Raw genomic sequence first — 18,401 nt, forward strand, 5'->3', positions numbered from 1 at the left:
GGGCTGTGACTGCACTACCATACTTCAGCCTGGGTAACACAGTGAAACCCTATCTCTAAAATAAATAAATAAAAATTTTAAAAAAGAAACAATGCAAGGACTAGAGAACTGGATACCAGGAGTGTCGGGTTCCAGCGGGACGTCACCTTCCTGGCACCATGAACTGCCCACAAGACACATGATGATGGAATTTTAGGGTACGAGGTAGAAAGCAAGAGCCACAAAAGCTTCAGAGGTGAAAAACAAAATCACATGTAAAGGCTGGGGGTTTTAAAAAAACATCACATTTCTCTTGATCAGCACTGGTAGCTAGAAGGAATGGAATGATATTAGTACCTTCAAAATTCTTAATAAAAATGATTTCTGTTATGGAATTCTAGACATAGCAGTCAACAGGTTGAATGTAAGTGATATATAAAATTTCAAGTAACACACATTCCCACGCATCTTTTCTTGGGAGGTTTTATGGACTCGGTGTGTTTGGTTCAATGGCTCAACAGGGTGTATCTGTGGAATATGATAAGAGCAAGGCACAGGAGAAAGAGACGATGTCTTTATTGTCAGTTTTTTTGGTACCACTTGACAGATACTATTAATATGTGCTTTGAAAAACTCTCAGCCACTAGTCTGCTCTGCTCCAGCACGTTGCCGAGCACAAGCCTGTGCGTGGCAGGGCCTGCCATTCTCCCTTCCTGTTCTTAGCCCGTTTTCATCTTTTCTAGAATATTCACATGCTCTCATTTCTTCTGTCCTTGATGCCACATCAAGTGATCCTATGTATAAATTTTGCCTACTGAGGAATCTTTCTGCATTTCGATTATTATTAGCTATCCCACCTGGTTTCAAGTCATCTGTAAATTAGATGACGCATCAACGAAATCAATATTCAAGTCATTGTTCCAAAGCTGAAGAGCGTGGGGCACAAGAATGCTCTAGCATACCCCCAGTTTCTCAGCTGGGGCTCCCCAGAAGGCAGAGTGTATTTGGGAATGTGACGCCAGGGAGCAGAAGTACAGGAAGGGAGGAAGGAGACGGGTGGGTGGGTGAGTCAGCACAGGACGCGTTCCTGAGCCGCCGCCGCAGGGCCCACTGATGCTGATGCAGCGAGATCTTCCTAGGACTGCATGTAGCTGCTAGCTCCTATCCTCCCCTGGCGGAGGAAGCTGGGGCACACGGCATGGTCCTGAGCCAAGAGCCGTCCCACTGCCCCTGCACAGTGAGGAGTGCTAGACTATGGGTTGATGTGAACGGATTTGGAAATGGCCCATGAGAGGCATCCAACACGATTAGAAACCTTGCTTCAGGTGTTGACTGAGATTTAAATATTAATTGATTTGCTTGGCTGCCAAGCTGCAGCTCTGCGTCTCATCCTCTGGGATCTCGTGCCAGGCTCTGCCAGCCTAGTCTAGCTGGAATCCAGATGTGCCTGTCATGGCATGGCAATCTATGCAACAGCCACAAAAGAAAGGCAGGTGAATCTCCTGTAAATCTTTTTTTGGTCAATTCATGACTGATTCCATTCATTCATAAATCTCAGCTGGGATTGATACCACATTCCCCAGCCTCTGCTTTTTGAGAAATCTATCTGCTCTCTCCTTTTATCTCTGGCCTCCGAAATCAGACCTCTTCTCTGCAATTCCTCCAATATCACGAACAGGTTAGGAATCTCCTTTGTAAGTTCCCTTTAATGCTAGAATGTGATTCATCTGGATCAGAAATGAGACGTGGTTTGTGCTGACAGGTGCTCTCCGCAACTATTGTGGGCTTTAGTTTCCTCGAATCACTATTACTTTACATCTTCCACTTTGAAGATCATTTTCCTTGATAATGAACAAAGTACAATTTGAGCTGAACAGTTCTGTTTTCTGTTTATTGACATCAGCAGCATCAGCCTGGAACTATAGGACTGGGGCTTCTCTTTCCTTCTTGCTTTTAAAATAATCAAGCGCCCCTTCCCTTTGTGCCTCTTAATTTTAACACTAAACTAGGATTGTCCTGGGCAGCTCCCTCCTATTCAAGCTCTCCTTTTCCTTTACTCTTGATCGTGTGCTCTGCATTCTATATTCTCTACTCATTCTTCCAGGTGGGTGGATCACTTGAGGTCAGGAGTTTGAGACCAGCCTGGCCAACACGGTGAAACCAAGTCTTTACTAAAAATACAAAAATTAGCTAGGCGTGGTGGTGCCCACCTGTAATCCTAGCTTCTCAGGAGGCTGAGGTGGGAGAATTGCTTCAAGTGAGCCGAGATCACGCCACTGCACTCCAGCCTGGGCGACAGAGCGAGATTCTGTCTCAAAAGAAAAAACAGTGCTTGGCAAACAGCCACTTATTTGGATACTTGCTTGTTTTTTTGTTGGCATTATTCAAAATCACATTGCCTGGAATAATGTAAGCAACAAAACGAAGTTGTTCTGGATTATAACCCAAAGTATAAAATAAATATCCATAAATCCATACTGAAATAGATGACTGAATAAATAAACAGATGGAGAAGAGACAAATCTCCCTTGCAGAAAAATCCCAACTAACTCACGTAGCTGCTCAGCCCTCATGGAGGTGAAGCGTCACTTCCCCATGGCTAAGTGTGGGCTGTACGTGGTCTTGGGACTATGGCATGGAAAGGAGGAAGAAGAAGAGGAATCTCATGGTGGAAAAACCCGGCACATCTCAGCCAGGTAATGGAGAATGGTAAGTCACACAGGCAGTAAGCGCCCTGGAGACGGTGTGATGAAAAGGGCACTTTACCTCTCTCTAGTCTTCCTCCTCCAAAGCCACATTCCCAGTCTAATCACGATAAATCATCACGCAAATCTCAGTAGAGGGCATTCTGGAAAATACCTGACTGACACTCCTCAAAACCGTCAAGGTGTCAAACGCAGGGAGCGTCTGTCTGAGAAGCTGTCCCACCTAAGGAGGCATGATGATGAGACGTGATGGGGTAACCTAGATGGGGTCCTCCAACAGAAAACAGCATTATGTAACAACTAAGGAAATCTGCAGAAAGCATGGACTTTAGCAAATAATCATGGATCAATATTGGTTCATTAACTGGGACAAATATAGACCACACTAATGCAAGATGTCAAAATTAAACTGGGTGTGGGGTATATCCAAACTCTCTGCACTAGCTTTGCCATGTTTCTGCAAATCTAAAACTCTTATAAAACACTTGTTAAAAAAAAAAAAGCTATCATTTGTAGAGTGTTGCTAAAAGAAGTCACATTGCCACTGTGAGGAAAAGCCTAGATCATTCCTAATGCTTCCCCCCCATCCTAGGGTGTGAGAATTCCATTTATGAAATTTTATTTATTTTTGGGCCTCTCATAATTCTCGAGGTGTCATCTTTTGGAATCACTAACTGATGTGGTTTGGCTGTGTCCCCACCCGAATCTCATCTTGAATTGAAGCTCCCATAATTCCCACGTGTCACAGGAGGGACCCAGTGGGAGGTAACTGAATCATGGGAGGAGTCTTTCCTGTGCTGTTCTCATGACAGTGAATAAGTCTCACAAGATCTGATTTTTTTTTAAAGACAGATTCTTGCTCTGTTACCCAGGCTGGTGTGCAGTGGTGCAATATTGGCTCACTGAAACCTCTGCCTTCTGTGTTCAAGCGATTCTCCTGCCTCAGCCTCCCGAGTAGCTGGGACCACAGGTACCCACCACCAAGCCCAGCTAATTTTCCTAATTTTAGTAGAGACGTTTGCGCCATGTTGGTCAGGCTGGTCTCAAACTCTGGGCCTCAAGTGATCCACCCGCCTCGGCCTCCCCAAGTGCTGGGATTACAGGCGTGAGACACCGCACCCAGCAATCTGATGGTTTTATAAAGAGGAGTTCCCCTGCACAAGCTTTTTCTGCTTGCAGCCATCCATGTAAGACATGACTTGCTTCTCCTCACCTTCCACCATGATTGTGAGGCCTCCCTAGTCATGTGGAACTGTGAGTCCATTAAACCTCTTTTCCTTTATATCAGTCTCAGGTATGTCTTTATTGTCAGCATGAAAACAGGCTAATACACTAACTGATACCTATCTTTCTTTGAATTCCTGGGCTTATCTGGAAGGGAAGGGGATGTCCCCCCTCTTTACTGTGCCAGTCATTAAGTTACTGTCTCTTGGCTCCACGCCCACCCCTCTAACTTGGCGTGGTGATGCTGGGACTTTGCAGACCCTGTTTCAGTGTTGCCAACTGGCTCTATTTCAGGTTCTGACAATAAAGGAGTCTAGGGAGGGACTCAAAGCTGGAGCAGGAAGAAGGGCTTGCTCCTCCCGTCAGCGGCTAGTAGGGCTCCTGTCTGCCTGCAGCTCCTGTGAGCTCCACCCAGGCACTGCCTTACCTGGGCACCGGGGCACCTCCTGTAGCAGAAGCTGAATACAGTTTGTTGTTTTCCCATTTTGTGCAAAATGAGCTTCCTCAAGCCCCAACTCCCACCCAGAGACATAAGTACCAGCTAGAAGGCACGCGCCAGGACCCACTCTCCTCCACGACACTGTAGAGTACACTAGACTCACTCAGCATCGTGGTAAAACATGCGTCACTGAACCTCATCCCCCCGTTTCGGATTCGGGTCTGAGATTGGGTCCGATGAGCTGCATTTTTATAAGTTCCAATTGATGCTGAAGCTGCTGGTCTGGGAACCAGACTTTGACAACACTGCCTTAGAGGTCTTTATTTATCCTTTCAGTTACCAGTTAACTTCGATCCAGTTAACATTTGCTTATGCTCTTTTTCTGTTCAAATAACTGGTGTGGCTTCTGTCTCCTGACTGAACCTTGACTGATCAAGAAACTGGCACCATGGCCGGGTGCGGTGGCTCACACCTGTAGTCCCAGCACTTTGGGAGGCTGAGGCAGGCAGGTCAAGAGGCCAGGAGTTTGAGGCCAGCCTGGCCAACATGGTGAAACCTTATCTCTACTAAAAATACAAAAAATTAGCCAGGTGTGGTGGCGGGTGCCTGTAATCCCAGCTACTCAGGTGGTTGAGGCACAAGAATTGCTTGAACCTGGGAGGCAGAGGTTGCAGTGAGCCAAGATCGTACCACTACACTTCAGCCTGGGTGACAGAGTGAGACCCTGTCTTTAAAAAAAAGAAAAAGAAGAAAAAAGAAACTGCCAAGACTGGTTCCCAGAAACAGAGGACTTGCAATTGGTTTCCCATCCATGGGTTTAACACAGTGGTGAGCTCTTTGTCAGTGGGAAATCAGATTCCTGTAATCCAGGGCAGGCCATGGCATTGTGACTAAACAAGCCATCATCTGTGCCTGTGATGACATCTGGGTGCCAGGGCCCACATGGCCACTGCACCGGCCACTGTGGCAGAAGCCAGGACCAAAGGACTCAGTATGACAGCATCCTGTGAGCGCGCTGGGGCCTCTGAGAAAACCACAAGCCCAGGTCGGGGACCTGCACCCACAGACAGAGAACCCAAACAGCCTCTGTGGCAGTCCCCAGAGAATCTATTTCTTGTAGCTACGGGGCTGTTTCCAAAATCAAACACAAAGCGTAACTCCGCGGGGTGTGGATGCACAGGTGGAATTGGTGGCATCGCCGGGTTTGATGGGAAAGCCGGGCATGGATCTGGAAGGAGTGGGACCCTGGCACCGGACAGAGGGACAGCTGACTGGACTCAGATGAAGCTGAGATTCCAGATCCGGGAGTTCCTCCGAGCCTCCCACGGCAGTGGAAACGGCTGGCTCTCCAGTGTCTAGGAATCAGCTTTCTTTACTCGAAAGCCCAATGACAGGCTTTCCTGGGGCAGACGCCTAGCGCGGGCCTCTCACCCTCCCAAAGAAAACCCCAGCCGGCCCTTGCCGCCCCTTGACCTGTAACTGGGGACAGGTTTCCGCATGCTGCAGGGGAGGAAACCACTTATATGCAAAACAAACTGTGAGATCTTGCCATTTCGCAGCTGCAGAAACCAAAGAAGTATGTATGGAAATAGGTGCTAGTAATGTTAGGACAAAGACGAGAAATTTAACACCAGTTTGGTGGGACTGATTGCTATGAGTGGTCTTACTAGAAATTGTTCATTAACGTTTTGTGCACGCAGCTGGCAGTGGCTCTAACCACTCACTTGGTTGACTGCCTGAAGTGCAGGGCACTGCTGAGTCTGTGTTTAATGAGGCTGAGATGCCAGGCTTCTGTGGCACAGTGGACTATACAGGAGGAATCCACAGGCTTCGGGAGACAGGGACATTGGCATGGATTTGTCATGTGCCACCTGCACATTCCATACCCAGAGGACACTCCCTCCTGGAGCCCCTGAGGAACGTACAGGTGAGGGGCCCCTTCAATCGGAAAAGTGAACTTGTCACTGCAGCAGCTGTTCCCAATGTAGTATCTTGGGGGATCCGCAGCCCCTGTCTGGGCACATACTCCTTTCTCTATACCAATCTATAAGGACCCCTAGACGGAGTCTACTTTACTTGGCAACAGGACACTTTCACCCGTGTGTCTCAAGGCTGTGGCACCCCTGCTCTCTCCCTTATTATGGTCTGCAGAGAAGCTGGCCATCTTCACACTGCACATTGCCACACTGGCCCACGTGCTGATGGCGGTATGGGCTGGACTGGACAGGCAGGAAATAGCAGAGCTCTAGGTGCCTCTGTGAGATATGTGCAGGGCAGAGCGTGAGGGACAGACCCTGCAGAACCAGGGGTCTCACACCCCAGAACGGCCTGAATTACTGGAGACACCCCTCCAATGGGAGCTTCAAGTTGTCGCTCCAGATTTCACCTGCCACTGCAACCACCAGGCAGGTGTTTTGGAGGCAACGTGCACCACATGTGTGCGTGCTCCTCTGACACAGGTACTGAGTGACACTAAAAGCTGTTCTCAGAGAGGCCCAGGGCAAGATCAGGCATGTGGCAAGTCCAGGCTGCTCTTCTGTGTGGCCTTAGGACCCAGCAAGGTTGATATTAGGGATGCTGTAGGAAGCCTCCACCAAAAGGAAATTTACAGAGCACACATTGAGGGTTCTGAGGGAAGATTAACCCCAAAACAACCATGCCTTCTCCTGTAGATAATGGCTTTCCCGCTGGGAAACAGTTCCTGGCTGACTGCACCAGGCCCTTGTAGAGACGGAACAAGCTAGCCCCCAGACGCGGAGACCGTGCAACCTGAGCCCCCCATCACGAACAGGGAACTACCAGCACCCCCAAGCCAGATGCTGAGCATGCAGTGACCCTCTCTCATCAGGCAGAGATGGGGCTTGCCCAGGCCTGTGAAGTACACGGACACTGCACGGGTACGTGATGCAGCTGCTCTGACACTGGTGCCTCCCCTACCTCGATCCACACCCAGACTCGGGGGAGCTCCTTACGAGCCACTGACTGATGGAGAAAAAGCTGGGCTTGGTTTACAGGTGCTTCTCCTGCTGGGCTGGCCCCTGCTGGCACTCCATAGTGTGGCTCTTGAGGACAGTGGGGATTACATCCCCCAGCAGGCAGACCTCCCAGTTGGACATTTGATTTCCACTTTATCACGACTGAGATGGCCAGGACATATCTACATGGATCCCAGCGTGATTCCAGTATTAAACCGAGGGGAATCTCATGGAACCCAACTGCAGGGAGTCCAGTCGGCCTCTCAAGAGACCGAAGATGGAAGCAGAAAAGCCAAGCCCGAGACTGCTCTTCCCCCCTCATTCTGGCGGCACACCCTCGCGTTCTGCTCTCCTCTCATTGGCTCTGTTCTACTCCTGTCTGCACACACTCTTTCAGCTTCCCTGCAAGTGGCTGGCCTTGGTCCCTAGAGCAGTTATGGCTCTGATGACGTCGTATCCTCAGAGTAACGTGGTCATTTTGAGTACTGTTCTGCAGCTTACTTTTTCTTTTCCTAATCAATGAATCAATGAATATACTCTTGACAAACATTTTCTCCATTATGCAGTATTCTATTATATGCCTATGCGAGGATTTATTTAACTGGCCTCTTCGGTTGTTTTGGGTATGCAGCTATTTTCTGTTTGCTTTCTTAGCTCTTGAGGGTGTGTCAATGGCTATTACTGCAGCCTGTGTTTAGAAAATACTCAAATCACCCCTTTTCAAATACATCTTTTACCCTGACTTAACCAATGCCAAACAACTTTCTCCCCCTATTTCCATGGTAATGCATCTCAGCTCCTCTCAACTTAGAGCCTCACAGGATAAACAGCTTCCCGGAGATGATGCTCACAGCTCTTGTTAATTACGGAAGTGATATTTACTGGATCAGTCACCTTGGATATCCATAAGGCATCGCATTTTTCATGTATTACTCACTTGACTTTCTTTAGGGTTTAGCCAAAACGAGTAATACGTGGAAAGCTGGGTAAAAGTCAAATCAGCTGTTACTTGTTATTATTTTTTGAGAGTCTTGCTTTGTTGGAGTCTTGCTCTGTCATCCAGGCTGGAGTGCAGTGGCACAATCTTGGCTCACTGCAGCCTCTGCCTCCTGGGTTGAAGCGACCCTCCAGCCTCAGCCTCCCGAGTAGCTGGGACTACAGGTGCCTGCCACCACACCCGGCTAATTTTAATTTTTGTATTCTTAGTAGAGACAGGATTTCACCATGTTGGCCAGGGTGGTCTTGAACTCCTAACCTCAAGTGATCTGCCCGCCTCAGCCTCCCAAAGTGCTGGGATTACAGGTGTGAGCCACTGTGCCCGGCCTACTGTCACTTATTTTTAAGTTGGTAGAAATGCCAGTGGTCAGAAGATCTGGTATTTTAAAAAGTAAACCTTCTGGGGGATGGGGGTGAGGCTGAAATAGGTTGAGCCAGTAGTTCCTTTATTTTGGGACTTCAGAACTTCTCATTATTTTGTTATTGAAACATGTAGTCACAGTTCTCGAGACTGCATCTCTTAAAACAACTGCCTACCGTTTTCCCTACTGTAAGACTGTATTTGGATGCTTCCTTCTTTGTGCCAAATCATCAATAATCTTAGGGTTTTAAAAGTGACTCTGAAGGTTACCTGGTCCAAAGTGAACTCAGCAAAGACAAAGAATATAAAGCCAATTTGCAAAAATCCATTGTATTTCCATATGTTAACAAGAAACAATTGGAAAATGAAATTAAACGAAAGCAAAATCATTTTTGGTCATCCTGTAAGTCCTGGGTGGCAGGCACAGAATACAGGTAAGGGGCTCCAAGAGCCCGGAGAGCCCTCTGAGGATGCACGGCAGGTGTGGGGCATGGGAACAGAAGCAGGTCACACCTGGGGGTCCCTGGGGAGGTCTAAAGGGCCTGGTGGAGCAGGAAGAGCCTGGGAGGATCATCTAGGGCAGGGCTATGGGACGGGGTGGATGCTCTCCAGGGCACCTTTCAGCCGGAGCTCCCGAGGGCTCAGGCTGAGGCAGCCCTTCCTGGGCCCTTGCTGGGTGTCTTCCCCCACCCTGCTCTTCCTCTGATCCCTTCATGCTTCCTCCTGGGAGTGCATCCTTCATAAACCCATGAATTCTTGGTTTAGCATTTACTTCTGAGGAACTCGACTGAGGACAATCCTACTTGGAAACTATTTATATAGAAACAATACACTAAATGTATATGCACAGATATGTGTGTAGACACCCATCTGATTACACTAAATGTAGTTTGATCACGGTATTGAGTGTATTATTTAGGACTTTTTGTATGTGATTACAAGTTACATTGATATAAAGTTGCAATAAACATAATTTTAATACCAAAAGATTCAAATTTTCTGTGAAAAGAGATCGGTAAGGTTCTTCTCTCAAGAGACTGCCCATTTTAGTGATTTTCTTCTTTTTCACCAATATTATTTCAAATTTATTTATCATATGTTCTACTAAATAACTAAGAAAGAGCATGAGGATATACTGAGTGAGGCCATACGGTTTAATAACGAACAGCTTAGGCTCTAACACACATTAGACAGGCCTGTGTTCAAAACCCCATCTTGTACTAGCTCTGTGGATTAGGTCCTTAAATTCCACAACAACTTGTGGACTAAGCTTTCTTTTTCTTTTTTTTTTTTTTTTTGAGATGGAGTCTCGTTCTGTTGCCAGGCTGGAGTGCAGTGGCACAATCTCGGCTCACTGCAACCTCTGCCTCCTGGGTTCACGCCATTCTCCTGCCTCAGGGTCCTGAGTAGCTGGGACTACAGGCATGTGCCACCACGCCCGGTTAATTTTGTATTTTTAGTAGAGATGGTGTTTCATCACGTTGGCCAGGCTGGTCTCTAACTCCCGATCTCAGGTAATCTGCCAGCCTCGGCCTCCCAAAGTGCTGGGATTACAGACGTGAGCCACTGCACTTGGTCAAAGCTTTCTGACTTAAGTTCTTAAACTCTATGATTTCAGCTTCCTTGTCTTTAGGAAGAAGACAGTGATAGCACATTTCTTATAAGGTTGCCATAGATGTTGAGAATTCAGATAAAACCTCAGCACAGTGCCTGATAGTGCAAAGGACTCAATAAACGTTTGCTGGCATTGCTGCTTTTAAATTACTGTATAAAGTAGCAGCCATCCAAAAATATACCAAAAAATTCATGAAAATTGAGTACACTTACTTGTAATGTAGTATCAAAGACAACAAGCTTTGAACTGGTTGGAACGATGTCATAACACTTGTGTGACCTCATGAATCGCATGTAAACACCACTTTCTGAGTCTTCTACTGCTAAAAGAAAAAAAGGCAAAACATCAGTAATAATAAAGAACTCCCTCAATTGGATTAAGCGCATATACGTAAACCTATCACTAACAGACGTAATGGCAAAATACGAAATGCTTTCCCAGTATGATCAAGGGCCAGGCGAGGATGCTCACTCTCACTCATCCTATGAACACTATACTGGAGGTCCCAGATGGTGCAATAAGGCAACAGAAAAAAATGAAAGGCATACATGTTGAAAAGGAAAAAGCAAAACTGTCTTTATTTGCACACTGTATGATTTTCTACGTAGGAAATACCAAAGAATCTAGAAAAAGTTCCTAGATCTAAAAAGAATGAGTTTAGCAGGGTCACAGAATTAAATACAGGGTTAATAAAAGAAAGACAAAGCTAATCGAATGGGGAAAAGTTGGAAGCTTTCCTTTCAAGATCTGGAACAAGGCTGGGCACAGTGGCTCACACCTGTAATTCCAGAACTTTGGGAGGCTGAGGTGGAAGGGTCACTTGCGCCCAGGAGTTCGAGACCAGCCTGGGTGGCATAGCAAGACCCAATTTCTACAGAAATAATAAAATAAAAATAAAAATAAAGGGGGGGAAAAAAAAGACCAGGAACAAGACAAGAATGCCTGCTCTTGCTACTCTGTTCAACGTAGTACTGGAAGTCCTGTCAGAGCAGTCAGGCAAGACAAAGAAATAAAAGGCATACAAATATGGAAACAAGGAAGTTAAATTGTCCCTGTTTGCAGATGACATAATCTTACATATGGAAAACCCTAATGACTCCATCAAGAAACTGTCAAAACTAATAAATTCAGTAAAGTTACAAGATATAAACTCAACATAAAAAATCAGTAGCATTTCTATACACTAATAGACAACTATCTGAAATAGAAATAATAAAAAAATCCCATTTACAATAGCTACAAAAAAACAAAATACTTAGGAATTAATTTAACTCAGGAGGTGAAAGATCTCTACAGTGAAAACTATAAAACACTGATGAAAGAATTGAAGCAGGCCAGGTGTGGTGGCTCACGCCTGTAATCCTAGCACTTTGGGAGGCCGAGGCAGGCAGATCACCTGTGGTCAGGAGTTTGAGACCAGCCTGGCCAACATGGAGAAACCCCGTCTCTACTAAAAATACAAAAATTAGCTGGGCATGGCGGCATGGGCCTGTAATCCCAGCTTCTCAGGAGGCTGAGGCACAAGAATTGCTTGAACCTGGGAGGCGGAGGTTGTAGTGAGCTGAGATCGCGGCACTGCACTCCAGCTTGGGTTACAAAGTGAGACTGTCAAAAAAATAAATAAAAATTAAAAAAAAGGAAGAATTGAAGAAGATACAAATAAATGGGAAGATATCTTGTATTCATGGATTGGAAGAATATTGTTAAAATGACCATACTACCCACTGTGATCTACAGATTCAACGCAATGCCTATCAAAACACCAATTTTTCACAGGACAAGAAAAAAAAAAATCCTAACATTTGTATAGAACCACAAAAGACCCCAAATAGCCAAAAGAATTTTGAGCAAAAAGAACAAAGCTGAAGATATCACACTACCTGACTTCAAAATAGACTACAAAGCTATAATAACCAAAACAGCATGAAGCTGGCATAAAAACAGACACACAGACGAAGAGAATTAGAAAGCCCGGAAATAAATCCACACATTACAGCCAAATGCTTTTTGACAAAGGTTCCAAGAATACACACTGGGCAAAGGGTGGTCTCTTCCATAAATGGTGCTGGGAAATCTAGATATCCACATGCAGAAAAATGAAGCTGGACTCCCGTCTCTCATCAGATACAAAAATCAATGGAAAATAGATTAAAGACTGAAAATCTAGGACCCAAACTATGAAACTACTAGAAGAAAACAGAGGGGAAATGCTTCATGACTTTGGTCTGGGCAAATATTTTATGGATAAAACCTCAAAAGCACATGGAACAAAAGCAAAAATGGACAAATGGGATTATATCAAACTAAAAAGCTTCTATCCTGTGAAGGAAATAATCAACAGAGTGAAGAGACAACCTACAGAATGAGACAAAATATTTGCAAACTATACATCTGATAAAGGGTTAATATCCAAAATAGATTAGGAACTCAACTCAACAGCAGGAAAAAAACCCCAAATAATCTGATTAAAAAATGGGCAAAAGAACTGAATACACATTTCTCAAAGAAGACATACAAATGGCCAACAGGTATAAGAAAAAATGTCCACCATCGCTAGTCCCTGGAGAAATGCAAATCAAAACCATAATGAGATATCACCTCACTCCAGTTGGAATGGCTATCATAAACAAAACAAAAGATGAGTGTTGCTGAGGATGTGGAGAAAAGGGAGCCCCCCCTTCTTTTTTTGGACTATTGGTGGGAATGAAATATAAATTAGTAGAGCCATTATAGAAAACAGTACAGAGGTTCCTCAAAAAATTAAAAATAGAATTACTCTATGATCCAGCAATCCCACTACTGGGTATATACCCAAAGGAAATGAAATCAGAGTGTTAATGACACATCTGCACTGCCATGTTGAGTGCAGCACTATTCACAATAGCCAAGACATGGAATCCACCTAAGGTGTCGCCAAAAGATGAATGGCTAAAGAAACGTGGTACCTATAAACAATGGAGTACCATTCAACCATAAAAAAGAATGAAATCCTGACATCTGTGAGTACAGGACGAACCTAGACTGTGCTACATGAAATAAGCCAGGCGTGGAAAGACAAATACCATCCCATTCATCTGTGGAATCTAAACGAGTTGATCTCACAGGAGTAGAAAGTAGAGAGCGGTTACCAGAGGCTGGGGAGGGAACGGGGTGGAGGTATGAGGAGAGGTTGGTCAGTTACAGTCAGACAGGAGGAATGGTTCTGGTGTTCTATTGCACAGTGGGGTGACTATAGTTAACAATAACGTATTGTATATTTCAAAATAGCTAGAAGGGAGGATTTTGAATGTTCCTGCCATAAAGAAATGATACGTGTTTTAGGTGACAGATATACTAATTACCCTGATTTTATCAGTACACAATATATACATGTACTAAAACATTAAATTGTATCTCATAAATATGTACAATTATGTGTCAACCAAAAATAAAACTTAAAAAAGGAAAAAAGTACAATAAAGCAAATGCAAATAGAAAAAAAAGGCTACTATATTTGTATCTACTAACTCATTGTTAGCAGACAGAAATTTAAAAAAATTTTAAAGGTACTATTTACATAAATGCTGTATGGAAATATGGACCTACACAGGCAACAGAGAGCACTGAAAATGGTAATGTGGACAAATATACAAATGCTTTAAAAAATTATTTAAATCTCTCTAAAAGCTAATTGACAATTTATTTTTTATGTATTTTTTTTGAGACGGAGTTTAGCTCTTGTCGCCCAGGCTGGAGTGCAGTGGCTCCATCTTGGCTCACTGCAACCTCTGCCTCCAAGGTTCAAGCGATTCTCCTGCCTCAGCCTCCCGAGTAGCTGGGATTACAGGTGCACACCACCACGCCTGGCTAATATTTATATTTTTAGTAGAGACAGAGTTTCAACCATGTTGGCCAGGCTGGTCTTGAACTCCTGACCTCAGGTGATCTTGCATGGCTCGGCCTCCCAAAGTGCTGGGATTACAGGCATGAGGCACCGCACCTGGCCCTGACAATTTAAACAAAAATAATGACAATGTATTATGGGGTTGATAGCACACTGATAAGGAAAAGGCAACACCCTCCAACCAATCATGGAAATCTAGGAGTCATCCTTGCCAATGTCCTCTTGTCACCCCAGCCAATGTATTACGATGCTTTGATTTTGCACCCCAGATCCCTCAAATCCACTCATTTCTCTGCCTCCATGGACACCCCCCTAGATATCTCAACTTTCTCACCAATCCTTCTGCCCCCCTGCATCTTCCACAGCTGTCCACACTGCATCCAGGAAGATTTTGCCAGATGCAAATACAATCTAATCCAGCTGCTTTAGAATAAAGGCAAAACCCTTGAAGTCACCTACAACAGCAATCCCTAGGACTGGTTTTGTGGAAGACAATTTTTCCACTGGGGGTGGTAGTGGGTGGTTTCAGGATGAAACTGTTCCACCTCAGATCATCAGGCACCAGATTCTCATCAGGAGCACACAACCTAGATCCCTCGTGGGCACAGTTCACCATCAGGTTTGGGCTCCTGTGAGACACTAAAGCTGTCCCTGATCTGAGAGGACGCACAGCTCAGGCCATAATGCTGGCTCACCCGCCCCTCGCCTCCTGCTGTGCAGCCCATTTCCTAACAGGCCTGGGAACTGTACTGGTTCATGGCCCCAGGATTGGGGACCCCTGACCTATAAGACCTGGGAGGCCTGGCCCCCGCCTACCTCCCTGCCTCTTGTATTAAACACTCCTGCTCCGTATTTTCTCCAACCCCCTATTTTTTTCCAGTTTTCCATCAGTGCTCTGCTGTCTCTTCCATGGGGCCTGACGCTACTGCTTCCTCTGCCTGAAATACTTTCTCCGTCTGTTTGTGGCCCAGTGAACTCCTTCATTAGACCTTGGCTCAAGGATATGACTGGTGAGTCATGGAACCTGAATTTGAACTTGAAGCCTCTGAATTCCAAAGCTGTGTTCTTAGCCAAGCTGATCCCCCTCCTTCCCTCGGCCTGCCACGACCGCTTTCCCCGTTCTGCCGAAATCCTTCCCTATCTTCATGGGTCAGTCAAAATTACGCCATCCGCAAGAGACATCCTTGACAGCTCCATTCAGCCCACACCGATCTGTGCATTTTAGAAGATCTGGACTACTTGGGAAATATCTGAGAAGAAAAAAATGTAGCGTATAAGCCAATTAGCCAAACGAGTGTTAAACAAGTGATACTAACCAAGCTCTTTGGCTATGGAAAGGAGCCCCACAATTCTGTATATTTCCTACTGTGGACATCCATGCAGCTGGTTTGCCAATTTCATGACAAATGATGTGCACCACTCTCAAGTCTATTTTCATTCTGACCTCTCTTTGGGATATTACAATTTATAATGCAGAGTTTTGTCACTGCAACTGCCTCCTGGATATTTACCTCTCAAATGTCTCCCCCCTAATGTGGAATAAAGTCCAGACGCCTCCGTGTCTCATTCATGAATCTCCACATCTGGCTTCTACACAGCCTTATTTCCCAGCTCCTGGTTTCACGTCTAGGCAAATGGGCTCCCTATCAGTCTCCTGTAGCCTTTGACCTCTCCCTTCTTGCCCTTGTTCACTCACTTTACCTTAAATGTCCTTCTCCTCAACTTTTCTTTGTTCAATTTCAATCCAACCTCAACTGACATCTTTTTCCACAAAAGAAGTGAACGTCTGAGTGCTCATTACGGACCAGGTACCGCAATAAATCACCTCACTTAACTGATGTGACAACCTTGAGGAATACGGCTTCATTTTTTCATTTTACCTCTGAGGAAACCGAGGCTAGAAGAAGCTGCGTCGCTTGCCCCAAATCAGACAGTGAAGTGACCCAAGCGGGATTTGAAGCTCTGTCCCAGGCTCCAGTAGCTCCTTATTAAACCCACTTCCCTGACTCAACAGTGCACTCATCTGAGCGCACCTGGGGAGGACCTGTGTCCTGGGCCCTGTCCTGGGGTTACTCACAGGAGGACACAATGACCGGTTCTCCACCCTCAAAGCTTATGCATCAGCCCAGGGTGAGCACTGGATCACCTGAGTACACACAGGTGGGTCACCAGCCCTGACCTGGAAAGGGTAAGGAAATCTAAAATAACTTCTTCTCCTGAATGCTAGCAGCATTTTACTTCTGTCTCATCAGTTATCACCTTCTAACTCGTTAACAGTGACTGTGTATTTCTAATATTTTTTTCCTTCCTGGGTGATAATTTATTTGAATGATCAGTATCTTACTCAAGTAATCCATAAATTAATTCAGTCTATAAATATTTATTGCATATTGTCTAGTGTGCATTCCTCCCAAAACTGATCCTGAGACCACGGAAAGTTAGGGAAGGAAAAATTCAAAAGAAAGGGTGCCCAGTAAGCAGGTTATACCTTCGTGACCCTGGAGTGAAGCTATGAGGGAGGATGCTCTGAGGCTGTACAGACCTCAGGACTGTCTTGTGGGAGGACCACTCCTGCCCTGCCTGGGTTCCAGGTAATTCCTGGGACATCACCCCCGTCATTTCTACCCACAAGCCCAGCTGCCAAAGAATGTCCTGGGGCAGAGATGTTGAAATATGAGAACTTGGATGAGACAGGAGGATTCTGGTGAGGCACCCGCAGCATCCACTGTGCGAGAGGCGGGGATGCCGCAGGGAAGACAACAACCACAACCCTTGTCCTTACAGACACTGCAAACCAATGGAGGGGGCAGTGACTGTCATCACACTGCCACCAGCACTACCAAGGACAAGCTCCGCGTTCGTGAATGAACAGCAGCGGCTGTCAGGGAGGGAACGGATGGACAGATGAAGTTTAAGTTGGTGTGCTCCCATGTTTCTCAAAACACTGATAGACTAGACAGTGAGGGCCCTGCTTAAGAAAGGCCTGAAACAGCAAGCTCTCATCAGAGCGGCACAGAGAGCTCTGATCCGTGTCCGCCATCGCCGCTAAGGATGACGCTCCTCACGCAGCCGCATGCGCAGTCTCCTCATGCCCACTGAGTGTGGGATTTGTGTAATACAAAAGCCAAAGATCAGGGCAGTCAAGCATACATTCAGCCAGTATTTAAGTTACAAATTGCCTGCCAAATCTAACATCCTAAAATTCAAAAGCAAGAAATCAAGAGGGAGGCTAAGTATAGTAAAATGTAACAAACCATCTCCCGGAAAGGAAACCTCAGAAGATATTTTGTTCATTAATTAAATCAAGAATTTTCATAAAAGAAGTACACATATTATAGACATATTATACATGTTAATATTACTATATGAATACGTGAAATAAAAATGGAAAATAATATAGGGCAGGAATGTTCAAACTTACAGAATTTTTGAAAATCTGTAAGTTTGGTGTTAAGATTATATTTTTAATATACCATTTTAATGTGTTGATTTCTAAATTATTTCAATGAACATTGTATTTTGAATAAATATATGTTCCAGATTTACAAAAAAGTTGCAAAGCTAGAACAGTTCCTATATACTCCATATCAGGTTCCCCCAAGTTTATCATCTTACGTTATTGATATGGTTTGTCTTTGTGTCCCCACCCAAATCTCATCTTGAATTGTAGTTCCCACAATCCCCACGTGCCAAGGGCAGGACCTGCTGGGAGGTGACTGGATCATGGGGGCCGTTTCCTCCATGCTGTTCTTGTGACAGTGCCCGAGTTTTCAGGAGATCTGAGGGTTTTATAAGGCAGTTTTCTCTGTCCTTGCTCTCTCTGTTGCCTGCTACCACGAAAGACGTGCCTCTTCTCGTTCCGCCATGATTGTTAAGTTTCCTGAGGCCCCTCCAGCCATGCAGAACTGTGAGTCAATTAAACCTCTTTCCTTTATAAATTACCCACCCAGTCTCAGGTAGCCCATTTAAAGAAGTGTGAGAACTAACACACGGTTTTTCTCAGTCTTTGGGTTACAGTTTCATTCTCATCATCATATGGAGGCACACGCTCCACCCTCATCACACACAGAGGGACACGCTCCACCCTCATCACACACAGAGGGACACGCTCCACCCTCATCACACGCTCCACCCTCATCACACACGGAGGCACACGCTCCACCCTCATCACACATCACACACGGAGGGACACGCTCCGTCCTCATCGCACACGGAGGGACACGC

The 18,401-nt window shown here is 45.4% G+C and overlaps 1 protein-coding gene across 12 annotated transcripts in view; it reads right to left on the reverse strand.

Annotated features, from left to right (window-relative positions):
• PRKAG2 (protein kinase AMP-activated non-catalytic subunit gamma 2) overlaps positions 1–18,401 on the reverse strand; it is a 333,499-nt gene that overhangs the window by 28,864 nt on the left and 286,234 nt on the right. For 7 of the 12 annotated variants that reach the window (XM_032762259.2, XM_058428208.1, XM_032762261.2 and 4 more), the window contains one exon: positions 10,507–10,616. In XM_032762259.2, coding sequence (XP_032618150.1) covers positions 10,507–10,616 — 110 coding nt within the window. The remainder of the gene's footprint in view (positions 1–10,506; positions 10,617–18,401) is intronic. The other 5 variants (XM_032762260.2, XM_032762264.2, XM_058428237.1 and 2 more) reach the window with 1 other exon arrangement.

Source organism: Hylobates moloch, unplaced genomic scaffold, assembly GCF_009828535.3.
Source record: "Hylobates moloch isolate HMO894 unplaced genomic scaffold, HMol_V3 SCAFFOLD_1, whole genome shotgun sequence".
NCBI lineage: Eukaryota > Metazoa > Chordata > Mammalia > Primates > Hylobatidae > Hylobates > Hylobates moloch.